Raw genomic sequence first — 25193 nt, 5'->3', positions numbered from 1 at the left:
AAAAAAATATTTTTGTCTTGATAGTATCATGTTCTCCTGCATTCTGAAGACTACCTCTCCCAGAAATACAATTGTTGGCTGCCATTTTACTTCTTCCAACCCTTTAAGTATGCGATATTTAGTGCATTCTGGTGATACATTGGCTGTTAATCTTAGTGAGTTACAGAAGGTTGCAAGCCACCATGTGGGCGCTGGGAGTTGAATCCAGGTGCTGAGGAAAGAATGGCCTGTGGTCCTCACCACTGAGCCATCTCCTGAGCCCCTCTCTTTTGAGTTATGCTCTGTCTCCATGGAGACCACTGCAGATTTATGTTGGCATTCAGTCAGCTATTTGGCCATTGAGATGAGTGTTCAGCAGATTTGGGGGGTCATCTGTCATTGTTTCTTCAGGCACTTCCTGTTCCTTGTTCTCTGTTTCTTTTGGATTAAGCTGAGGTTGGTCCATGGGGCTCTGTTCATTTTCGTTTGACTCCCTTTCTTTCTGCCCGTCTTCAAGTTCTGTGCCTGCTCACATCTGTTGGTGAACGCTGTAGTGAAGGTGTCTTCCAGTTACTGTGTTCACCTGTAGTGCTTTGGTAGTCAGTTGTGTCTGTTGTGCGTTGTTTCCGTCCTTCCCTTTGGCTGTCATAAACCACATTTTCTTTTCTGCTTATGTGTCTCATAACTTTTCTTGTTAATACTACTTTCAGAAAAGAAAATACTTTCACGGCCACTCTGCCATTCCCACTAATGTCAATTATTCATCAACTTTATGTATGAAAAGTTTTAAATAAATCCTGACATTTAAAAGTTTCCTCTCTTTCTGTCTGACACAAGGCTATAGTGTCTTGTAAAGACTTCTAATTGCCAAATTTTGTTTTATTTACAATACGTATCCGTTAAAGTTAAAAGTACTCTGATGCCCTTGTGAAGTTTTCTAGGCAGAATCTCAAACTTGTATAAGTTCTTTTTTGTATTAAAAAGAAATAATAGTAAAAAGGAAGTTCACAGGGGCCCTCTGGTGGTCCTTCTAAGCAGCAGTGACATTAGGCCTGGCTTCCCTTCCCAGGGTAACTCAGGCTCAAGTCAACAGCTGATACAGGATTCTACCTAGTCCTTTAGAGTCCCTCTGATGCTCTGAGGATGTAGCCGTGAGAAGATTAAACCTATCTCTCAAAATTTTAGTGGTACTTACTTTCTGTGAACCACTTTTCAAAGTGCATAGCTTATGGGTTAACCTGGAATTCTCTGGGGGCCCTTGATGGAGAAGGGAGTCAAGAGCCCCTTCCTAGACACTGAGCCATAAGAGCAGATGATGATTCTCAGAGATACAGCAGTTCTCAGTGATACTGCTGCTGTGGGGATTGTTTTATTCTTATAATTTGGGCTAAAAACAAAATAAAGCCAGGTTATGTTCTGTATAAAACAAATGTAATTCTACAATTCAAGTAAACACCAAGTTTTCTCATAAATTCTTGAGCTTTCACGTAGAAAGTCATAATAACAGCTCTGGAGCAGGCTGGTAAAACCTTGTCACTCTGAGCAACGTACTTCAAAATAAACTGGCGATAAGTTGTGAGTTTTTAATACATCAGACATGCGCTGTGTTACCCTTGTGTTTTATCATGAGCCCTCTGTGTGCTTTAGCCTTCCTGAAGAAAACCTGGGCAGCAGGTAAACTGTTCTTCTGGTGCAGGTTGAGCTCCCACCACCTGACCTCGGACCCAGCTCTGCCCTCAGTCAGACACTCACTTTGCTGCGGGAGGTTCTGGCGTCACACGATTCTTCAGTTGTCCCCTTGGATGCTCGGCAGGCTGACTTCGTGCAGGTAGCTTGTGAATTCCTTGATTGCTTGCTCACCTTCTTTAGACATTGTGTGAGATGTTGGTGTATGCGTCTGTATACTTTGATGATCCCTTTACTGTTGATGTTGTTGTTTCTTCAATGTTAAGTCAGTTCTTGATTTTAAAGGGGAATTCAATGATGCCCATTTTTGTGCTATTTGGTTTTGTTATTAAATCTTTTTTTTTTGGTTTTTTTTTTTGAGACAGGGTTTCTCTGTGGTTTTGGAGCCTTTGTTATTAAATCTTGACCTCATGGACTTTTATAAGTTGGCTGTCTTCCAGTTAGCTTGACATTTAATTCTGAAAGGCTATAACCCCAGGACTATATCCTGATTAGGAAATAAGAATCCATTTCCTTTTCATTTACAGGTTTTGTCATGTGTCTTAGATCCTCTCCTCCAGATGTGCACGGTATCAGCCAGCAATTTAGGCACAGCTGACATGGCCACGTTCATGGTCAACTCACTGTACATGATGAAGACGACATTGGCTCTGTTTGAATTCACAGACAGGCGCCTGGAGATGCTTCAGTTTCAGGTAAACTTTGCTAGGGAGTGGCTTCTCTATGAGCCTGCTTTTTCAGTGTGATAGCTCTAAGTTACTAACTTTTGACACATGTTAATGGCCTGGCTTCATCAATTCCTTAAGGCAGTTTGTCTGAAGGATGTATTCTCTCTCTCTCTCTCTCTCTCTCTCTCTCTCTCTCTCTCTCTCTCTCTCTCTCTCTCTTTCACACACACACACACACACACACACACACACACACACACACACACTTCTGATTTTCAGCTATAAAGAAGCCAGACTGTGAAATGGTTAAAGAACTTGATTATATTCTAGCATAGGATGGTATGAGAAAGCTCTCTGATTCATTTCAGTGTTCAGTGCTTCAGTGCTATGTGCAGATGTCGTGTTATATTGTAATTTGCAGGGCATGTAGCAGGTGCAGCAAGTGTTACAGAGACCAGACATATTCTGTCCGTGAGTAAAGCAGTATTAGCCAAAATGCCCTGGTCTAGCAGTCACTGTTCCCATAAGCCAGCTGATGTCTCTCAAAAGTCTGTATGATGGCTAAATCAAAGCCATTCATAAGGTACATAATACTTGGGTTCTGATACTGACATAGTACTGGTAGAGGCAATGTTCAGGAGAACAAGGCGAAAGCAAAGAGCCCCAAATGCCTGTCACTAAAAGCCTGAAGACTGGTAGTGGGTATAATGAAGTTTGATTTGTAGCCTTGCATTTTTCTGAAGAGTGACTTTGATACATCTAAATTTTCTAATTTCTAATTCATTTGAGAACATTTAAGAATGATCAGTAATCATAAAGTCTTAATAATTTTGGAGTTTATTGTAAAAAGGCACAGTTCTCAACCCCTCCCATTTGTCTCTCTGGATGTTCATTTTTTTTTTTAATTTATCTTGGTAGTTCTGAATACTTGTATGTATTGCCACTTAAGATTTTAGAGAGGCTTGATTTTTGGTCTCCTTCACTCTTCCTCCATTGCCCTCCCTCCCCCTCTCCAGCCGGTGACCTTCATCCCCTCAGTCCTTCCTTCTGCGTATTTTATGTCTTCCATTGCTCTCCGTGTCCCACCTTCCTCACACCCTCATCCTCCTGTCTCATGATCCCCAGGCTTTCTTGGTCCCCACACATATGCTTCCAGACGGGTGATGCCTCTCCCCGAACTTCCTCGTTCACTGCGGTGAACGCTGTCAGCACAGATGCTGTGCTAGCTGAGCCGTGTTGGAGAGAGTGATTAAACTTCCTGTCTCCAATAACTTTATTTCCGTGGACTTAACTTCGTCATATGGTTTTTATCGATATCTCTGCCGTTTGTCTCTTTCTTTTGTTGAAAGGTTCAGATGTATGTTCTTACAGTGCCATTCTTCTGCATTGTCAGCCGTGTGACGTTTGTCCACAGTGTTGTGCACGTTTCCGGCCAGCACGATGTCCCGTACCTGTTCAGTGGAGTTTGTTAGTGTGTCCAGGGTCTCTTCTCTCCACCCACATCTTCATGTGTCAGCTGGACTCTTCACACGCATGTCAGAGACAGGCAAGGGCTGTGCTAGAAGCCATGGCTCCTCAGAGTCCTCCAGAGACACAGCTCATGTTGTTAGACCATGGGTTCTAGATGCCCAGACGTCATCTCCCTGACCTCACCCTCAGCTTTCCCCAGCATGGCTGGTAACACCTGTTTGGAGCAACTGGCTCTGTCTACCTAGAGGTCTGTGAGGATCTTCCTTTGGGTTCAGGTACGTCCCCAGAATATTGTAGGCATTTCTCTTATTATTGCCATCTTAGACAATGAGAGCAATTTCAGTTTGGAGATTGAAGCCTTTCATTTACTCATTAATTTTTTTAAAAATAATTTCTCTGTGTGTTACTGTCTTATGTTCTGCAGGTCCTGTCTTTGTTTTATTTTATGTTATGAATCTGTTCTCCAATTTATTCTGTCTCTTTAGCATGTTTCTTTGATACTTTCTCTCTCTTCTGTTTTTCCTGCAGGTCACTAATTTGGTTGTTAGCATCAACTAGTTTCCTTTTCACTTTTATTAAATGCTTGTATTTAAGCAAATTATTATAATTATTACTAATATTTGGTTTTCCATAAATAAGGACTCTTAATTGTACTTCCTTGAGTATTTTCATTAAGAAGAACAATGTGGTGGGCTTTTTTGTGGGAGGAATACAGGTGTTGGAGTTGCTTGAACTAGGAGGCTTTCATGTGGTGACAGAAATGAGAGTTGACAGGTGCTCTGTGTCGTTGGCAAGCAAACTGGCTAAACTGGGGACACTTTGGAGTGAATGGGGAGGACCAGGCAGATGGAAGGAGCAGCTTCTTCTATTGGAGTGCTTTCCTTCGGGGGGCCCATTCCTCAGCTGCAGGGCCAGGTCCCATCAGAGTTCTTCAGAGATGGGGCTCCTCAGGCAGTGGAGGGAAGGCTCAGAATGTAGCCTTCAAGCCCTTCTTATCCCCGAGTAATTTATTTTACACAATCATTGTGACTTTTGTTTGAGTTCTGCTTTTGAAATAGCTGAGAATCAATCCATATTCCTTAGCTGGTGGCTGTCTTAGAATCCTTTTTAGTTGTAACTTCTTAAGTAACAGCGGGAAGAAAATCTGTTGTGGAGGCTGCTTGGGTCCCATAGTCTGGGCCACAGCAAGAGAAGGCTGTGACGACAGCCCCAGCATGTAGTAATAGGAGCGGTGGGGCTGCATCCCCATCACCCCGGCCACCTGGCTAGCTTATGCCCCAAAATAACAACACACAAACTGTATTCTTTTAAACACTGCTTGGCCCATTAACTCTAGCCCTTACAGGCTAATTCTCACATCCTGATCAACCCATCTCTAATAATCTGAGTAGCATCAGTCTTACCGGGAAGATTCTAGCCTACGTCCATGCTGGGTTGGAGTTCATTGCATCTACCTCAGACAGCAGAGCTCTCGCATCCACCCAGGAGAGGGGAGCATGGCGTCTCTGCTCCAGAGAGCAGAGCTGTCGAGTCTGAGCTCACTTCCTCTTCCTCCCAGCATTCTGTTCTGTTTACTCCTCCCACCTATGTTTTAACCTATGAGGCCAAGCAGTTTCTTTATTACTTAACCAATGACCTTCCTCCATCACCAGCATGCTCTTCCTTTACTGTGTCTCTGTTGGTTCTCTTCTACAGTGCTTTTTCTTCTGTATTTATTTTAGATTGAAGCCCATTTGGACACTCTCATAAACGAGCAAGCGTCTTATGTTTTGACTCGAGTTGGCCTGAGCTACATTTACAATACTGTACAGCAACACAAGCCTGAGCAGGTGAGTACTCAGGGGTGGCTTCTAGGGATGGACTGTAGACTTTAATCTTGGCTCTGCCACTGGTTAGCAGCTCTCTCTCTGTTCGCGTCCTCTGCTGAGACAGGCCTAATCAGTGTCTGTCATGAGTCAGGAGAGTGCCTGAAAATGCAGTTAATTCTTTGTTAGGAGTAATGACAATATTTAGGAATTACTGTCATAAGATGTAAATACACAGAAATGAGTATTATAAAGTGTACAAGACGTTCATACTGGTGATTTTTTTTCCTTTTTAGACAGGGTTTCTCCTTATAGCTTTGGAGCCTATCTGGAACTTGCTCTGTAGACCAAACTGGCCTTGAACTCACGAGGATCTGTCTGTCTCTGCCTCCTGAGTGCTGGGATTAAAGGCGTGCACCACCACCCGGTATCCTGGTGAATTTTTACAGTCCCATTTCACCTTCAGCTGAATGAATAAATGGATTACTATGAAAGTAAAATTATACTCCATCTAGTTTAGCAGATCCGTGAAGGAAAGTGTTCTGGGCCAAAAATGATCTTACAGAGCCCCAATAGGAAGAGGTTCTGGAGAGGTGGGAAACCCTAACACAAAAGTAAGATTAGAAGATTGCCCAAGTTCAGAAACTCAAGTAAGTGCTTCCAAAGAAAAGCATTTTCTCTTAACCGCAGTAAGAGTAGGGCCATAAATGCGGAGCAAACAAAAAAAAAAAAAGCTGCCTCAGGAAGCAAGGAACTCACAGCTTCTGCCCTTCTGTGTAGCTGATTGACAGGGGAGCAAGTTCCTCATGTTGTCTGCTCCCTAAACCTCCACACCTCACCAGCGTCCTCCAAGTTTTATGTCACTAGCTTTTCTTGCTTGAGTAAATCTCAAGTGTGGTGGTATTTCCAGTGTTGATAAATGTGGTTTTGCTCCTCATTTATGGCCCTACTCTTACTGCAGTGAAGAGCAAACTCTTCTCTAGAAGCAAGTACACGATTTTTCTGAAAGGGGGCAATCTTCTAACAGACCATTTTTATAACTTTTTCATAGGGTTCTTTAGCCAATTTGCCCAACCTAGACTCGGTGGCACTGAAGGCTGCAATGGTGAGTGCATCACAAACCCTTTCAAGGTGGATGTCCTTAGGCACTGCTGGCCGTGGTTTACTGTGCAGTGACAACGTCCTGGGTGATAGGTTTCCTCCCATGATGTGCCCTGCAGCTCAGTCGGCTCCTTTTATCAGCCTTGCCCAGGGCTGCCTTTGGTTGTCCTCGCCCCTCAGACCTGATGAAGTCCACAGTACTGCAGTTTAGGATCTCCTCATTTTCAGAGCTTGGCTCCTGATCTGATGGGGAGACAGGAGTGGTGGCACATGTGGGTTGGGCTGTGTGCTGCAGACTTTCTTTGGCCGTGATTCCCGGCTTAAACGCCTGTCTTTGTTTCTTGTTTTTTTGTTCTTTCTGAGATGCTAACTGAACTCGGATTCCTGTTTTAGAATAGTGGCTTACTTTCAGCACGAGAGTCACAAAGCCTTTAGCTTAGACTTTCTTTTTGTGGGAGCAGTTGCAGCAGTGGTAGAATGCTTTCCTGGCATGTACATCTTCTGTACTGTGTTTGTTCTGTGCCTGCATCATAGATATGCATTATGTTATGTCACATAACCCTGTCACTCATAAGATGACCCCTCTGCAAGTTTCCCAGCACTTCTCTTGCTATAACTCCTTCATTTGTTCATCTAGGAAGTCACCTTCCAGAGCCTGGGGCTTGCCTCCAGAAGTTACCATCTGCCCTGAGTTCTTCAGATAATCCCTAACAAAGTGAACGTCCTCTGCTGAATAATTCTGATAGCAGAGATGCCCTACATATTACTGTCTTAGTTCTTTTTCCTGTTGCTATGATCAAATACTCTGATGAAATCAAGTTAAGGAAGAAGGAGTTTGCTTTAACTCACGGTTAAGGGTCTATCCATCCTGATGGGGTTTTGAAGCAGCTGGCCACTGCAGTCCATAGTCAGAAGAAGAGATCAATGAATGCATATACATCCAACCCCGTCTCTGCAGTTCATGTGGCCCCACCCCATGAAATGGTATTGCCCAGCCTTAGTGTGGATCTTCCCACAACTAATCCAATTGAGAAACTTTCTCATGCCCATAGCCTAACCTAATTTTGATAGTTCATCATTGAGATTCCAGGTGATTCCAGGTCCTACCAAATAGACAATTGAAATTAACCATCACAACAACCAGGACTGCTGTTAGACAGTGTGTGGTTTAGAACCCTAAGTGAGATGGACAGGGTGCATTACATCATGGTGAAAGATCCCACGGAGAAATAACAATCATAGCATATACACCAAGTGTAAATTGTACTAGCAAACTGGAACCTCAGAGGAAATTTTATCTTTAAAATTTCTGATGACAATGAATGAATTTCAGATTCACTTTTAAAAAAAAAAACAAGTTCCTTAGGAATTTGTTCGTAAGATTGGGGTTGGGTCCGTCAGTGAAGTGCTTGCCCCATAAGCCTGAGAGCCTGGGTTGGTTCCCAGAACCCACTTAAAAATCCAGGTATGGTGGTACATACCTGTAATCCCAGTGCTGGGAGGAGGGGGAGAGAGAGAGGACCCACGGGGCTCACTGGCCATTCTAGCCCACTTGGCGCATTCTAGGCTACTAGAGACAGTGTCTTGGTGGGAAAAGGTGAATGCCCAGCCTTGCCCTCCATCCTCTGAATACACATGCACACACACTCTTTGACTACCCACTATCCCTTGCCAACCTTTCTAAATAAGTTAGTATAGGCAGTTTTAGGGTGTTTCTGTGATAGGAAGTGCTCATTTGAACAAAAATCCCTGGACAGTTGTATTTGGGGGGCGGGGTCTGAAGTTTTAACCTTCCCCAGAAGTGGCTGTTCAGTGGCTCCTTAGCGGGTCCACACATCTCTCACTCCTTCTTCTCTCAGGCTCAGTTTGACCGCTACCTCTCAGCCCCAGACCACCTTCTGATGCCGCAGCTGAACTTCCTCCTCAGCGCCACAGTGAAGTAAGTGCTGCTCAGAGGGAGGCGGGAGAGAATCAGAACCTTTTAAACAGCAAATAGTTCTCCTTTTCAGACAGACATTCGCTATGAAGAGCAGTTTTCAGTGTTTTTCCTGCCTTTGCACCCCAGGGAATCAACCTTGGCAATACTTATTCCTTACTCGTATTTCCCTCCTTCTCATTAATATGTAATCTTCTGGTGATGGAAGTTACAGAATAATCCCACACTAGTTCAGAATTACATAGAATAAAGGGTTATTTATTTAGAGGATCACAGTCCTCTACACGGATGGGGAACAGGAACCAAATCTAGCAGCTGGAAGTGAGAGCCAGAAGCATCAGAATAGGCTTCATGGAAAGAACTTAGCCCTCTTGCATGCAGGTTTAAGAATTTCTCATATTATGTGACTTTTAAGTAATAAATTTAATGTGTTTGGTGATATTATTTTATTATCCTGTAACTGAGTTTAAGCACCTGAGAGTTCTTAAAGAAACAGTGTATTGTACCTCAAGTTGTGTTTCTAAGAAAAAAAATTAAAAAATAGCATTGCTATCTTACAATCATGTTATCAGTTTATGTTTAAATGTTTTCAGTTTGTTTACTTTTTAAACTTTTATAACATTTGGGGGGGGTGGCATATGCATGCCACAGTGCACTTGTGGAGGTCAGAAGATGCTTGGGGGAGTGGAATTGTGTCCTTACACTTCTGTGGGCCTCAGGGATTAAAGTCCGATTGTGACTCGGCAGAGGCACTGCTGTTGGCTGACCATCCTGCCTGTCCTGTTCTCTCACCTTTAGATCATAGAGAGCAGCGTACACAGTAGCACTGAAGTGTCTATGCTAATTAGACATCTTTCTGTTTTTAGCTGGTAGCGTTTCTTTTCCTTCAAAAATAGGCATTTCTCATATCCATTGCAGTCTATATTTGATCTTATTTATATAGTACTTGAAATAGGAACAGATAACTTTTATCTAGTTAAATTGTGAGTCTTTCCAAAATGATACTCACTTTAGGCAAAAGTAACTATATATACAACCTTATGCCCTTCGTCCCTGCCCTTCAGGGGGTCTGTGTAGAGTGAGCATCCTCCGCACCCCTGCCTGCCCCCCTGCTGGTGCTGTTCTGAGTTGTGATTGTACAGTGCTCCACTCTCGGGTTGTTGTTGTTGTTTTGTTTTGTTTTTTGTTTGTTTTTTTGTCTTAAGATTTGGCTTTCAAAGGAGAGTTTTGATTGGACATTCAGTCGTAAAGGAAAATGTTGAGCATATTTAAGGGACTAAGAAGTAAGGCTGACAAGAAAACGAAGAAAGAAATAGAAAAAATAAGTGGTTTTAAAGAGTTTTTCCTTTTTCCGTGGAATAAATTAGAAAGGCACTGTTCTCTTTGTCGCCAGTGCCCAGGGTTCACCTTGTGCACCACAGAGTCTGCAGTTATGGCCATGGCAGCATCAGAGTAGAGTTCATAGGGCTTGACAAGAGGAGGGAGTGTGCGTGCTTCCAGACGAGTGTGCAGGAAAGGCTATGTGACTGAAGAACTATTTCTCTAGGGTCAATTTCTTCCTTCCATTTTTTCTTATATTAAAAGTAAAAACACAGATTCAGTGAAATAATTGTGTTGTTTGATTTAAGGAAGATTTGAGTGCACTTGTATTCATTATCTGTGTAATCAAAACTAAACATAGATAAACAAAACTGAAACAAGTTTTTAATTAAGAAAAGGAAAAGAAACATTAGTGAAAGAATAACTGCTGGTGACCTTTAAACTGAAAAGCAGCTATAACCTGGACAACATCCTAGAGACCTCAGAGAGCCCAAACCTTCAAAGTAAGGTACAGATGGGCTGGTGGAGACTCACGCTAAATACCACACTAATCTCCAACTCAGTGCGCTACCTTCCAAACACAGTTTGGCTTCTGAAGGATGCCTGCTGGTGCCGTACATAGAGGCGTGAGTCCCCAGTTGGGGGAACACCCAGAACTGCTTAGGAGCAGGAAAATGTGAACCCAAAGGAGAAAAGAGATCCATTAATAGAGACAGACCCACAGACAGTGCTTACAGAACTAGCGGATACTTATGGCAGGTATTGGAAGTGTGTCCAGGCATTAAGGGAAAGCTTCAATATGCTGAGGGAGTAAAGAAGGACACTTCCCTGAGGCTGCTGCACTTACCCTGGAAAGTACAGCGTGTAAAAGGAAGCCTTCGTCCTTCCTGAGGGAAACAGCACCCAGCTAAAGAGGGAAGGAAGGCACACGAGAGGGGGGATCAAGCAGCACACATACATGTGTGTACACTCAATTATATGTGATAGGAGTGTCTCGTTATTGGAGGAAAACATTTAATGGAAGGAAAACTTTCTCCAGATGTGATGTCAAATGGGAATCCTCATCCCCAATAAGCTAACTCAGCCCGAGCAGAATGCACGGGGCATCAAAAGCTGATGTAAACAGCACCATCTAGAGCAGCCAGGGGGATGAGGTGGTGCTCATAGGAGCTGACTCTGTGTTGGAAACAATACAGCTACAAGATAGTGGGGTGTTGGTAGCACACTGAACTACAACAGTGTCTACATGAAATGTGTGACCCTCAGCTCAGTGGTAGAGAGTTTACTTAGGGTGTTTGCAGCCCTGGCTTCAATTCCTAGCCCCAGTAAACCAAAAATTATACCAAAGGAAAAAAATCCTTGAAAGCTAATAGCAAAATTAATACATCTTACCATCTACATAAACACCAGCATATTGCACTGTAGGAGATGATAAAGGGAATTCTTCAGGATGAAGGAAAGTAACCTCAGAGTAATGAAGAAAGTGAATTGTGCACATTTAAGGGAGCCTAGAGCAGTGGCTCCCAGCCTTCCCGATGCCAGGACCCTTTAATACGGTTCCTCAGGTTGAGGTGACCCCCACCATAAAATTATTTCCTAGCTGCCTCGTCACTGTAATTGTGCTGCTGTAATAAATTATAATGTAAATATCTGTGTTTTCTGGTGGGCTTAAGTGACCCCTGTGAGAGGGTTGTTTGACCCCAAAAGAGGTCGCCATCCATGTGAACCACTGATTTCAAGGGAAGTAGGAGTGTACTGTTGTGAGGTGGGGTGTGCAGTGCTGTTGGAGGGTACACAGGAAACTGTCCAGCAGTCTCTGAAGCAGACAAGGAAAGAAGGAGAGAAATGCAAATGAAACAGGAAAAACCAGCAAGACAATAGACGGACGTGCAGCCTGGCAGGTAGCTGTAGAATGTAGAAGACGGTGTGCTCCCATAGAAAGGCAGTAATACCTTAGACTGAATTACAACATGGCCCAGGTGCCTGCTGTCTGTAATACACACACCCTGAGTGCAGAAGACAGTGTACAATTAAAAGGACGATAGAAGCCAGGCAGCACTAATCACAATAATGCTGAGATAGCTGTGTCAACACTAGGGGAATTAGACGAGGTGCTAACGTGAGAAACAGAAGCACTTCCCGGTGATAATAGCATCAGTTCATAAAGGGTGCATTTTTCTAACAGTAACACCAAAGAGCATGGAGTACAGTAGTTATGGAGCCAGGGATGGTGACACAGGAGGCCAAGCTACCCAGATCTCTGTGAGCTCCGGGCTATCCTGGTCTAAATAACAAGTTCCAGGCCAGCCAGAGCTAAACACAAAACCAAACCAGCAACGCTAAAGCTGCACACACCAACACTCATGATTTCTCGATGTTTTATCTTCCCAGCCCTTAACTGGGCAAGCCTTCTCCTGGTGTGCACGTGGTTGTGCCTTGCCAAAGCTCACGCTTAGTGATCTCAGAACCTGCGTGTAGAAAGAAGCTATTTTTAGGAACAGTAGGTTTATGGTAATGCTGAAGATGCGCCAGGTTGTTAGGCAACGAGAATCCTAAGTGCTGGTTAACAAGCTCCCTGATTCTAGAAGCAAGCGGTTCATTTGCTAGCTCAGTGCTGTATATAACTGTTTAAAATACAACCAATTTGCATGAGCAGATTTTAATGAGAATGATTTCTCTGTGCACTTCTGTAGTGGTCTGTATTAAGAGTTTTGAAAATTTGACATTTGTGACTAGGTAAACAAGTTCTTAGTGTCCAGCATCCTGAAGTACGTACAGGGAAACAAACGGCACTGCCTTTTAGTAAAACTGTGATGTTAAGAATCAGTTCACTCATTCTCTCATGGTCATTTAGCCCCATGGTTATGCTGTTTGCGTGTGATCCATGGTGTGGTCAGCTGCTGTCTAACTGTGAGATGTGTTGGGGAGTTACTGGTCTCTTGGTGTCATTGACTGCCGACCTGCCCCACAGGAAAGACCCGTGGAGGAGGTGAGCCTTTACTCTGCTCTGCTCTTTGGAACTTAAAGGTCTCAAACTGTAGATTTGTTAAGTGGTAGTGGTGCTTGGTAAGAAAGTCCCAAAGGTCATGATTCTTTTTGTACCACAGCACATTAGCCTGTTCAGACATAACTTGTTTTATTTGAGCCTTCCTTTAGAAATACCTATAAATGCCCTAAGGCCATACCACCCTGGGTATATGTTGTCTGGTTTAACAAAGTATTCTGTGACCAGCTTTACCATCAGGAGTTTCATTGTTGACCTGAATTAAGACTGTGATGTGTTCATTTTTATATCCACATAAGAGTTGAGTTTCTTTTTGAAAATTAGCTTGGATGGATTAGAACACCAAACTAAACCCAAGATTTCATGGTAACAGAGACATGGGGTGGTTAGTGGCCTAACTTTATTAATGACTACACCTTTTATTAAAATACCATTTCCCTCCATTTTTATTATCTTTAAAAATTGAGATTTTCATACATGCATATGTGTTTTGATCAAAGCCACTCCTATTTCCTCTCTCTACTCCCTCCCCATCCCTCAACTTAGTTTTCCTCCCAACTCCATGTACTCTTTTTAAAAAACCTACTGAGTCCACTTAGTGCTACCTGCATGTGCTTGGGTGAAGGACCATCCGATATTGGATGGGCAGCCTCTCAGGAGCCACAACCTTGGAGAAGAGTGACTTTTCCTTTCCCCAGCAGCCATCAGTCACCAGTAGTTCCCTGGAGTTTGTGTGGTGTGCTCTTCCGCTCTCCACACTGGCATGGCTGGCTTGACCTTGTGCGGCAATTGTGCTTGCAGCCCTGGCCACTCTGACTGCATAGGAGCAGCTAACTAGCCTACTGGGTCTGGAAAACCATTTCACTATAGCCGGCCAGTCCCTCTGGTGCTTAGAGTCTTTGTACCACAGAAAGCTTTCATCCATCAGCCGTGAGCTTGACTGTGATGGATGTAAATGCAGGCGGGTGGGTGCCCAGGCTCGAAGTCCTGCTCCACAGCACCGCTGAGAAGCTTGTCTGCAAGAGGGCCAAAGTCCCAGCACACAACTGGACTTAGATGATTTCTTGATCACTTTGGATTTCACTACACAGTCCCTCAAGCTGTTCTATTTTAGACATCAGTAGTTTGTCACTGTAATGAGTCTCATAATTTCAAACTATTTCATGATACTGCTAATTAGCGCGATAACCTGACACCAGGCAGGAAGAAAACCAGTATGGTGCACAGACAAAACACTTACATAGGCTTTCCAAGATAAAAAATGAGCTTGCAGGGTAGTTTCTACTCGAAGTAAAAAAGAGAGAGAGAGAGAGAGAGATAGTAGAGAATTTAAAATGAAATAGAGGCAAAGTCGTTTGAGCACTGCCTAAGTAACAGCTAACATGCAGAGAGCCAACAGCTATTTAGGACCGCATTTCCTCTGTGTAAAATGGTGTGTGTGTGTGTGTGTGTGTGTGTGTGTGTGTGTGTGTGTGCGCACTAAGATGAATATATAGGGTTTTTTAAGACAAGCTCATTAAAAAGCTCTCATCTGTCGACTGAATCGTATAGTTTAAATGCTGAAGATGTTCTACAAAGATTCATCTACTCAGTGCTTTGTACGGACATATAGAATACAGTCAAGGTATCTGTAGTGAGTGCTACATCCTTCACCTGAGTTCCAGGCTTTAGAATTCCTTCCCAGTATTGTTTTTTCTCTACCATGCCATGTAGACTTCCCCGGGAAACATTTAATGAAAGCGAATGTGTGGACTTGGTGGAGATCCCACCTCCCACACAGTCAGAGTTCATGAGTCTCAACTGAGGGTTAGACGGGGCTCACTGCAGGGAATCCCCACTTCTGGCTTTCCTCTGGCTGTGGCTGAGCTGGCAGGGAGAAGGAACCCTGCCTTTCCTCCCTCCACTGTCTGACTGTTTCCAAGACTGTTGATCCACCACCTCTGCTCTCTCTGTCTTCCACAGTCCGTGTTCAGTTTTAATTCCTTCTGTATCTCAGTGGCCTCTTCAACAGGGCGCAGCATGGGAAAGACTGTGCTATCACATGCCAACACTCAGAGCCAGTTACAGTCTTGGAAGGTCTTTTGGCCAGGTTTTATTTAATTATCTGTGTTTTACCTTTGTTCTACTTTTCAACTGTTGTTAATTAATGACATTTGTAAACTCATTTAGCTTAGAAACAGGGCACAAATTGCAACTCGGTTTTACTAATTTTTTTTATAATGACTTAAAAACTAAAATTAAATTGCTACATAAGATTTTTCAGTATGTTACTCTTGTCAGTTATTTGTTTTTAAAATGATATTTAATACCCTCTTGTGCCTTATCATTTTAAACCCTTTGTATGGCAGCATAGTCCTTTTCCTGTATATTCTTTATGTTGTAGTCAGATTGCAACCAACTATGAGGTATGAGTCTGGGCTAATAACAGCATCCATCATCCTGCTCCTAGTGATGAGCAGAAACAGCTTCTAAAGTTCACTTCTGACTTGTTGAAAAACAAAACAAAACAAAAAACCCCCAACAAAATGTGGTTTTCAAATGTATATGTCACAGTTCTTAATTGCCATCTCATAACAGGTTTTGACTGTTTCACTTATGAAAATTAGTTTTGACATTATTTTGATACACTTGTTGTGAAGGTCAGTAGCTACAGGATCATTCACCAGACAGAAGAGCACATGATGTGACAAGTAGATTCCCAACCAGTTTCTTCCTTATTTTTTAGGGTTTATCTGTGTGTGTGCATCTGGGTGTGAAGGTGGAGTTTCTTCCTCTGTCATTCTCTGTATTCCCATGAGGCATGGTCTCTCCCTGAACCTGGAGTTTACGTTTCCATGCTGAACCATGTAGCCATCAAGTCCCCCCAAATCCTGTCTCTGTACCTCTTGGTGTTAGGGTTCTAGGCAGTTTACATGGCTCCTGGATCCTGATGGCAGAACAAGTAGTCTTAACTGCTGAGCCTTATTTGCTCTCCGTCAATCTTCTGCCGCCCCTTCCTAGAAGAAAGTAAACATCACTGCACTGTGTTCAGAGCATTTGTTCAACATGCCTTCCTTCTCTCTGCTCTTATTTTGCAATATTTAGCAGTTCTTGAAAAATTATCAAGATCCTTTAACTTAATAAGGATAGATCCGAACCCAGGTACTGTTGACCCAACATCTCGGAATGGACTCCTCTCCTGCTCCCATCCACATACCGTACTTACAAATCACAGACTCGTGTCTGTAGATCGTCTTACAAATTATTTTGGGCATTATTATAGAGAAGAACATAAATCCCAGAAAGACAGCTTAAAGAATTATCATCTATTATTGGCAACTTCATTGCATAGACATGTATGATAACTAGAATAATTTCTTACTGCCTTTATCAGATGGTTTGACCCAACTCTAAGCTGAGGTTAAGTGTTCTGAACACATTTAAGGTATTCTGGGTTGCACTGTTTGGTAGGCGAAGGATGTTAAATGCTTTTTTCTCCTCCCATGTTTCTAGCTTGATTCATCAAGATGTAAGCCCACCCTGAGTCAAGGAATCTTTGTATGTGAGGTGCTGTTTTAGTCGTGATGGCCAAGCGGCAGGTGAAGCGCAGCCCCTGACTTTTGGAGGCTGCATGTTAATGATGAAGACGTTAGTAAACAGTAGTTACTTGTCCCCATCAGTAGGAACTGCTCAGCATGGAGGTGAAGCGTATCATTCAGACGTCATTCAGATGTGTGATCTTAGAGTCCCTGGGGTCATGTCATGTTCTGGCTTTGTTTGCTCATCAACAGGGAGCAGATTGTAAAGCAGTCTACCGAGCTGGTCTGCAGAGCCTATGAGGAAGTTCATGCAGCCGTGATGAATCCCGTCAACGCGTACAAAGATCCGGAGAGCATCCTACACAGGTCGCCTGAGCAAGTGAAGACACTGCTCTCCTGATGATCTTGATGGCATTTGCAGATTACTGCTGCCTGGCAACACCAAGGGTGGTTTGGGTTTTTAATCTGAGTCTTTATTTTGAAATTTGGGGGTTATAGTTTTCTTAATGTAAGATTGTAGGTGAGTTTCTTTCATTCTGAGCTCGCATGGAGATAAATCAATTTTGACTTGAGTCTATACTGCTATGTCTTCTTTCTAGGTAGCAATGTTCTGTTGTTCATTGGCTGCCTCTACATAGCAGCTTAAAGGTCCCCTTGATTTGGAATTATAGATGGAAGCAGAAAGTCAGAGGGAAGATTTCAGGATTAAGTACAATGAGTTCTAAGTACCATGTGACATAAACTGCAACTGTTGTTGGTAACGAATGTCCCTTTATTGAAGATTCCTCTGCATTCCTTGCAATGGATCGCTTCTTAAACCTAGCTCATTTCTCTGTCCCCCCAGATAAGTGTCAAAGGGTTTGTTAGAAAGAAGCGAAGTTGAGGCTATCGTCTCCTTTCTCTTACTTTTGTACCTGCAGCCTCGTTCCTTGCAGACATTTGTGTGTGTGTTTAAATATACACGGGGCTGAAAGGTCAGAAAGCCTGCACATGGGAAGCCTCGTTTTTCCGGGTGGGTATTCACCTAATCTAGCCACCTCCACTCTCTGTTCTGTGTTCACACTAAAAAGGTCGTTCAGAGCAAAAGTAACTCTATGTTATCCATTGTGGTGTTGGTCTGTCTTGTTGGTCTTTTCAATGAATACATGTGGCATATTTCATCAGAACAGCATAAGACAAGGCAGGAGCTTACACTGTACATAATTTATTACTACTGTGAAAAAGATTGACACACTTAGCATTTCGTTTGCTGAGAGAAAATATATTTTTTCTTGTTACTTGGTTTTCTTAATATATATTAAACTATTTCTGGAACAACAGTCTTTGTAGTATTTTTATACTTCTCACAGATGTGTCCTGTACAGCGGAGGGAAAGCAGCAGGTAGGATGTGGTACAGTCTTAGGCTGAGAAGCACGGTGACATGGAAGGTTAGGAGGGCAGCACAGACCCAACACCGAGGTCTGCTGATGCCAGGCTTTGTATCCTGGACTGTGTTGATCTGCATGACTGTAACCTCATTAAAGATGACGTGGTGCATGGGAATAAGTGTGGGCAGAACTGGGGATTCAAGGTGGCAGTGCACCCAGTGGCCAGATCGGTGCAGTCCCTATGAAATTCCATCTGCCTTGTTTTTTCTTTCAGAAATGGACAAACTGTCCAATATTTATATAAACACAAAACCAACCATAGTGTATTAGTACTCAGAACAATGTATACTGCTACCAGGATGGGCTGCTATGGGGTTCTGTCCTAAGAAGCCCAGAGTAAGTGGGCACTGCCCCGTTGGAAATATATTCCATCCGCCTAACCATATGACAGCAGAACTCAGCCACACAGCACCAAGGTAGAGCATTAGGAGCGTGTGCTGGTGCCAGTGGGCTGGCTTGACTTGCTGCTGTCCACCACACTCAGTGGGCGGGGGAATAGATTTCAGTAGATGGTTTAAAATGTGTGTTAAAGGGCAAGACTTGTGCAAACCAAACCAGATAAAATCCCAGCATAGACCGGGAGGTCTGCACTCAGCCTTTAGCTTCTGAGGAGAAGCAAAGTCAGTTTTCTTTTTTGTTGCGACCTCTGGTGTGTTTACCACACGCCAGGGCAGACCCCACAAGAGTAGTTGGCCAGCACAATACAACTCAAGGGGTTTGATTAAGAGAGAACATGAAGTTGGGGTTGGGGTGGAGGTGGGCCTGGGAACAGGGAAAAGGGAATAAATATGATCAAAGTACATTGTATGAAATTCTTAAAGAATTAATATAAGAAAATTAAAATGAAAAACAAGCCAGGAATGGTGGTGCACACCTTTAATCTCAGCTCTCGGGAGGCAGAGGCAGGGGAATCTGTGTGAGTTTGAGGTTCGCCTGGTCTACAGAGCGAGTTCCAGGACAGCCCGAGCTACACAGAAAACCCTGTCTATGTATTTGATAAGGCCTATTGTGCAGACTACATGTCTTCAGAATACAGTGTACAACCCCAACATGACTGAGTTTTTATAGGTGCATTCTGCGTAAGCATTTACCCAAAGACGATACAAAAGATGGCTAATGAGCCCCTGAGAAGAAGGCACCGAAGCGGCCAACAAGCTTGTGGACAGAAGCTCCATGCTGATAGATACTCTGGAAGTGCAAGTTGAAGCCACAGTAGGATGCCATTTCACACATAGTAGGGTAACAATTTTTTTTTCTTTTTCTTTTTTTTTGGGGGGGGGGCGTTTCGAAACAGGGTTTCTCTGTGTAACAGTCCTAGCTGTCCTGGAACTAGCTTTTGTAGACCAGGCTGGACTTGAACTCACAGAGATCCGCCTGCCTCTGCCTCCCGAGTGCTGGGATTAAAGGCCTGCGCCAGCCAGCTAACATTAACATTTTTTTAAAGAGCAGTAGGTCAGTGTGAGAGTGAGTAGTTGTGTTATTCATGCTGCTTAGAGTGTAAGATGAGTGTGGGAAATAACTTGATGGCTTTTTAAAAAATTCAAGAGGATCGCCATATGATTTAGCAATCCAGTATGCTAAGGTGATTCGAAAAGCACATCCACACACAACTTTTCTAGGACTGTTTAAGGCCGCATCTATAACCACCCCACGTGGATAGGATCCAAAAGTTCATCAATGTCATTTACCCATTTTAGAAAAGAGTGAAATTTTGATACATGCTGCAGTGTAGCCTGTGAGGCTTGATGGGAAGAAGCCAGCACAAAAGGCGCCATCTAGCTTGTGAGGTGTGTGGGTCCCTTTGGAGGAAGGCAGAAAGACTCTGCAGGTCCCTTTGGAGGAAGGCAGAAAGACTCTGCAGTTAGGGGTGATGGAGTCGTAATATTGACTATACTATCAAACTACTGTGTTGTACTCTTTGAATTTGCCATTTGGTAAATTTAAACTTCTGACACGTTTTGATTTAAAAAAAAAAGTTAACAGAAAGTGAAAACATGCCAGTTTGCATATCTTAAACTCAAATATTACGATCTGAAGTGAATTTGAGATTTAGAAACACCACCGACCCAGCAACCTATTGGGAAGCAGAGCATAAGGCATGTTTTCCTGCGAGTGTCAGTGGGGTGTTATCAATTGTCCGTCAGGAATATTTATCTTTTCTAAACGGTGGACACTGAATTCTGGAGTGGAATGAAGAGTCGATCGATAATACTGACTTCTTGCAACAGGTTATTTTTCTTGTGTGTGGGAGGGGGTACAGGTGTGTGCACAGCCTTCCAAAGCCAGAGGTGAAATCAGGCCTCTGTGTCTCTCTATCTTATTTTGTAGGAGGGTCTCTCAGAACTTGGAGCTCACTAGTACAGCTTGACTGGCTGGCCAGAAAGACCCAGGAATTCTCCTAATGCTTCTTTAGCCATAGGATTACGGATTGCAGGCCCCGGGACCTGGCTTTTTACATGGATAATGAGATCCAAGTTCAATTCCTCATGCTTGCTTCAGATGTTCCTTCAACAACCGATCCATCTCCCCTGGCCATTTTTTAAGTTAAATATGCTTTTTAGATAGTGTAGCCAGACCTACATACGGTCACTTGGCGGTGCTAATTATATTTAAGTATGTTTATCAGTCATATGTTTATGAAAATACTTTAATGCTCAAATTACTTTTGAAAACAGATGCAATAATATGGGTCCAAATATAAAATTATCATGTTAGCTGAGAAAGAGGGGTAAAAGTTGCATTAATAATAGCATGCCAATCTATCAAATCCAGCTAGCATTAATGCCAGTGAATATTAAAAAGCATCTGTGGTGAAAATAACTAAAAGCTCATCATAATACTAAGCTTATAAACTGGGCTGATCTGGAGGGAATTTTAGACAGGATCAAATGTATCAAATCATATAAAAAATTTGCTCACTTCGGGGATATGCAACTTTCTGGCAAAGTGTTTGGAATTATATATTTAAAAACAGTGAACTCTGAGCTACTCTAAAATTTTCAGAGATCTTATATTTCATATAAATGTTACAGCTTTGCCACCGGGAAAGCGATTTACTTATGTTTTAGCATGAATTATGTACTTTTGTATTTTGAACTAATTTATTTCTGATCATCAAAATCATAATATATTAATATTTCCTAATTGGGGGAGTTACTGTCTTCCAAACAACTTTTGATAACTCTCCCCTTACAGGATAAGCAAAACTTTGTATTTTTATTTCTACGCTACAGTTCTTTAGTATGGATATCATGAATTCATATTACTTTTTAGAGTTCTGTGCTGTCATACAATAAAATGTAGCTAACTTGTACTTGTTGACTGTACTTCATTCAGGCCCCTACCTAACTGACATTGTTTCCTCTGAATTGGGTTTTCTGTATATACATTTATATTTTTGGAAGTTGCAGTTTATATACTGTGTCTTTTAGTTCTTATTTAAACTCTTGAAGGCCTCATGTCTTTTTGTGTCCATTTTGGTAAATTTCATTTCAAGGTGTGATTCTGTCCAGATTTAGTGCAGTGGTGTTCTGCCCGTCATCCTGTTCCCTGGTAATGGAGCTGGAGACTCCTTATTTTAGGTTCACCATTTCAAAGGAATGATCTTAGATGTTTCATTTTCTTATTTTCTCTTTATTTCATTTGCTTTTGCTCTGTCTTCATTATTTTCTTCTTTCTACTTTGTATTTTATTTGGTCTTTTCTTTTCCACCTTGTCAAAATGAAACCTGATCATTGATATCTAAAGATTTTCCTGTGGTGATATTTTATTTATATTTAACCTTTAACATGTTAATCTGTAATTCCATCTAAGTTTACCTACGTACATATATCTTTGTATGTTTTTTAATTCCATTTACTTTTAATTTTTAAAAACATATTTTAGTTAAAATAGAATTATGCTGTGTCTCCCTCCATTTCCTCCTTACATCTTCTTCCCAGCTCCCTGCTCTCAAACCCTTTCCACATCCTCCCCACTCATGGTGGTAGCCTCTTTCTCTTTGATTATTATTTGTGTGAGTGTGTGTGTGTGAGAGAGAGGCACAGAAATACATAAACACAGCCCTCTGCGTCTGTTTCTGCTGTTTGTGTGTGTCTGGTTTCGAGGCTAACCACTGCATTCATTAACTAGTGAAGGGACCCTTTCTGGGGAGAGGCTGACTTTCCTTCCCCTGAGGTCATGACCTCCCGTAGTTCTTTGTCTAGGGATGGGAACTCCTCCCACCATCACACTGTCAGGCCCTTTGCTCTGCTCTTGCTCCTGCAGCCACTCCAGGAGAGAGGCTGTCTCACAGCAGACTTCCCGGTCCCCTGGCTCTTACAGTCTTCCCACCCCATCTTCTGCAGTGTTCCCTGAGCTCTAGGTGGCAGAGCTGCGCTGCAGATGTACCTCTTAGAGGGGCTGGGCTCCCCAAGTTGGTCTCACTTCAAGTATTTTCTAATTTCCATAGTAACCTCTTTTGCTTCCTGAATTAATTAGATGTATATTTAAAAACATAAATATTTCTCAGTTATCTTTTTATTCCTTTGCATCAAAAAATTCCGTATTTCGCCGGGCAATGGTGACACACGCCTTTAATCCCAGCACTCAGGAGGCAGAGGCTGGCAGATCTCAGAGTTTGAGGCCAGCCTGGTCTACAAGAACTAGTTTTAGGACAGGTTCCAAAGCTACAGAGAAACCCTGTTTCCAAAAACAAACAAACAAAAAATCCTTTGTTGTGTCTCTGCTTACTTTGTGTTCCAGCATATGATACAGTCTAGTAAATTGTCCTCGTTAGAGCGAGGAGTGAAGTCTTCCCCTAGTTACTCTGAAGTGCTCTACATGTTAAGACGATAACTCCATTCATCCCCTTCTCGCCATCTGTAAAGCCTCTGTAGCCTGTCTGATGTTTGATCTGTGAGCGCTAGAAGCTTTCATAGCAATTATGAATTTCAGTCTGTTCCTGCTTGCTTTATTATGTGTTTTAGTCTATCTCTAGCCATTTGAATTTGACTTTTATTTCTCTGAAGTGCCATCCACTTGGAAATGTGTGGTTTGCGTCTTTTCTGTTAACGCTCTCAAGGAGGGAGCGTGGCGATGACATCTTCCAAAGAACGACCAGCGAGAATGTGCCCCTTGCCGTGCCCCTGATGCGTGTCTCGTGGCCTCCAAATCCACAACTATTACATGGTGCACTGGCCGACAAAGCCAGCCACTGCTCTCAGTGAACTGCGGGCAGCACCAACCACTTTGATCCGCAGGCAGAGCAAGCCAAATCCTCAGTGTGTTGAGGAGCCAGACACTTTGGTCATTTCTCTTTCTTTTCATCTGTAGTTGGGTGACTTGGATTCTGCTATTTCTGACGAGGTTTTATACTCTAATCTCTAAAGGTTCCTGGTATCTTGCACACTGGAGATGAGCTACTCTCTATTCACTCAATGACTTGATCTTAAAGCTGTATTTCCACACAATAATAAAAGGGAGACTATGCCACATTGCTTCCCAGCTCCTGGGTTTTTTGGTTTGGTTTAAATAAAATGAGAATCCCAGTTATAACTGGGTGTGCCAGTTTTCTTCTAGGTGAATTTTTTGGTATTGTTATTTTGTTTTATTTTTTTTAACAAATAGGGAAGATCTTTCCCTTGTGGTGAATCTCTTGCTTGTTTTAAAACCATCTCTAATCCTGAACCTGCACTTACCATAAAACTCTTGAGTTTCATTCATACCCAGTAGCCTCGGAGAAACTTTCATAGCACTTTTGCGGTTAGCAGAGGAGTGAGCGGAACCCAGACTTCTTAGCTTCACTGCTGTGTGCACATAGTTACGGAGTATGAAGAAGGGGTTCCTCTCTGCCGGGCACATATTCTCAGCCATTAGCCAGGTGCCGTTGCCTTGGAGGCTCAAACGTCCAGCCATGGCAACCAAGGTTCTGTTACAGGATGAAGTGGCCAACCCTTGCCTCGCCAGAGGGGGGCGCCTCGGATCCCTGATAGCTGTGGCAGCCTGGATGGTACGCTACAGCTGCTACCCAGCCCCTTCTGCCTTCTGGATCCCGTGCTGCACCGCCTCTGCCCTCTTTGCCTGCCGTTTGACCTGTGGGGGCACCGCTGGGAGCACATTGCCAGTTGGCTCACTACACTAAACAGACATCACGCTCCCCTTTTCCTGTGCCTCCAGCAACAACGCCCCCACCGCTTCACCAGCCTGGCGGTCTGGAAGGAGAGCATTGCCAACTCACTTTTGAACATTTCAGGGCCTGCATTGAGAGGCTTCTGGGGTGGCCTGCCACTCAAGGAAAGCCAGCGGAGGAACGCCGGAGGAACGCAGTTAGAGCCTTTCAGAGGATTGTAGCAGCCAGCCCACCCTGAACTGTACCAGAAAACCAGGAGGGGCGGGGGGAACAAGAGTAGCCTTTGTAATTCCCACATTCCACCAAGATGGACTGAACTCGGGTTCTGTCAGCTCCCTCACAGTACCCCATTTTCCTCTGCTCCAAAACCAGAGCCATGGAATATCTCAACAGAACTAAGGCCTTCTTAGCACTAAGCATTTGGCCCCAGATTCTCTCTTTGTGTGGGAACTTGCATGGGCAGCCCCTCCCCAGGCTGCCACAGTAGAAGCAAATGGCCATCTTGGAGAGGGTCAGAAGTCTGGGACTTGGACAGGTTGAGAGTTCTGTATGCCAAGCTGAATTGCTTATAATTAAAATGCTTCTCCTCGTCCTCTTCTGCACTCCTAAACTTATCCGGGGAACCAGGAGCGTTGAGTCATGCCTAGAAACAGATCTGTCCCTGAAAGCGAAGGCTGCCTGTGAAGTCAGGGGCATCCAGCAGAGACAGCAAGGAAGCTAGTGGACCTGGAGTAAGCAATTAACCCTCCTTAGGCATGGTGTTTTCTGATTTTCAGGGTGATGGACCACAATTGGGGTGCTGGGCATGAGCTGGAGTTGGGGTATGCGCCCTCTTCTTCCTCGTCTTTTTGATTTTTCTTTCTCCGTCCCCTTGCCTAAACTGTACCCACAGTAAACATTCTACATGTTGTGAGCTTTGTTGCGGACCTTAACGACACCAGTTTGTTAACATTTATCTGCTTTCTAATAGGGGAAAGAAAACTCGTTATTCTTGACACTTGAGTGTGTGAGGGCTCTGGTTCAGGAGCTAACTTTGCTCCTTCCTCAGCTGTGCTAATATGTCAGACTGTTCTCCAGTTAGAGAACCCACAGCAAAGTGAGGCAAAAGGCATTATGGGAGTACTGTCAGGAATCATGATTTATTTCAAAACCTTCCAAAAGCGGTGAGC

The 25193-nt window shown here is 43.2% G+C and overlaps 1 protein-coding gene across 1 annotated transcript in view; it reads left to right on the top strand.

The window, feature by feature from the left end:
• Cog6 (component of oligomeric golgi complex 6) overlaps positions 1-17806 on the top strand; it is a 41895-nt gene extending 24089 nt beyond the window's left edge. The window contains exons 14-19 of the mRNA XM_075950528.1: positions 1676-1807; positions 2193-2360; positions 5525-5632; positions 6660-6713; positions 8569-8648; positions 16740-17806. Of these exons, the coding sequence (XP_075806643.1) occupies positions 1676-1807; positions 2193-2360; positions 5525-5632; positions 6660-6713; positions 8569-8648; positions 16740-16887 (690 nt within the window). The 3' untranslated portion in view covers positions 16888-17806. The remainder of the gene's footprint in view (positions 1-1675; positions 1808-2192; positions 2361-5524; positions 5633-6659; positions 6714-8568; positions 8649-16739) is intronic.
• Positions 17807-25193: the final 7387 nt, after the last annotated feature.

This window comes from Microtus pennsylvanicus, chromosome 16 (genome assembly GCF_037038515.1).
Source record: "Microtus pennsylvanicus isolate mMicPen1 chromosome 16, mMicPen1.hap1, whole genome shotgun sequence".
Lineage (NCBI taxonomy): Eukaryota > Metazoa > Chordata > Mammalia > Rodentia > Cricetidae > Microtus > Microtus pennsylvanicus.
The sequence above is the reverse complement of the archived record's forward strand: the minus strand, read 5'-3'. Positions and strand labels throughout refer to the sequence as shown.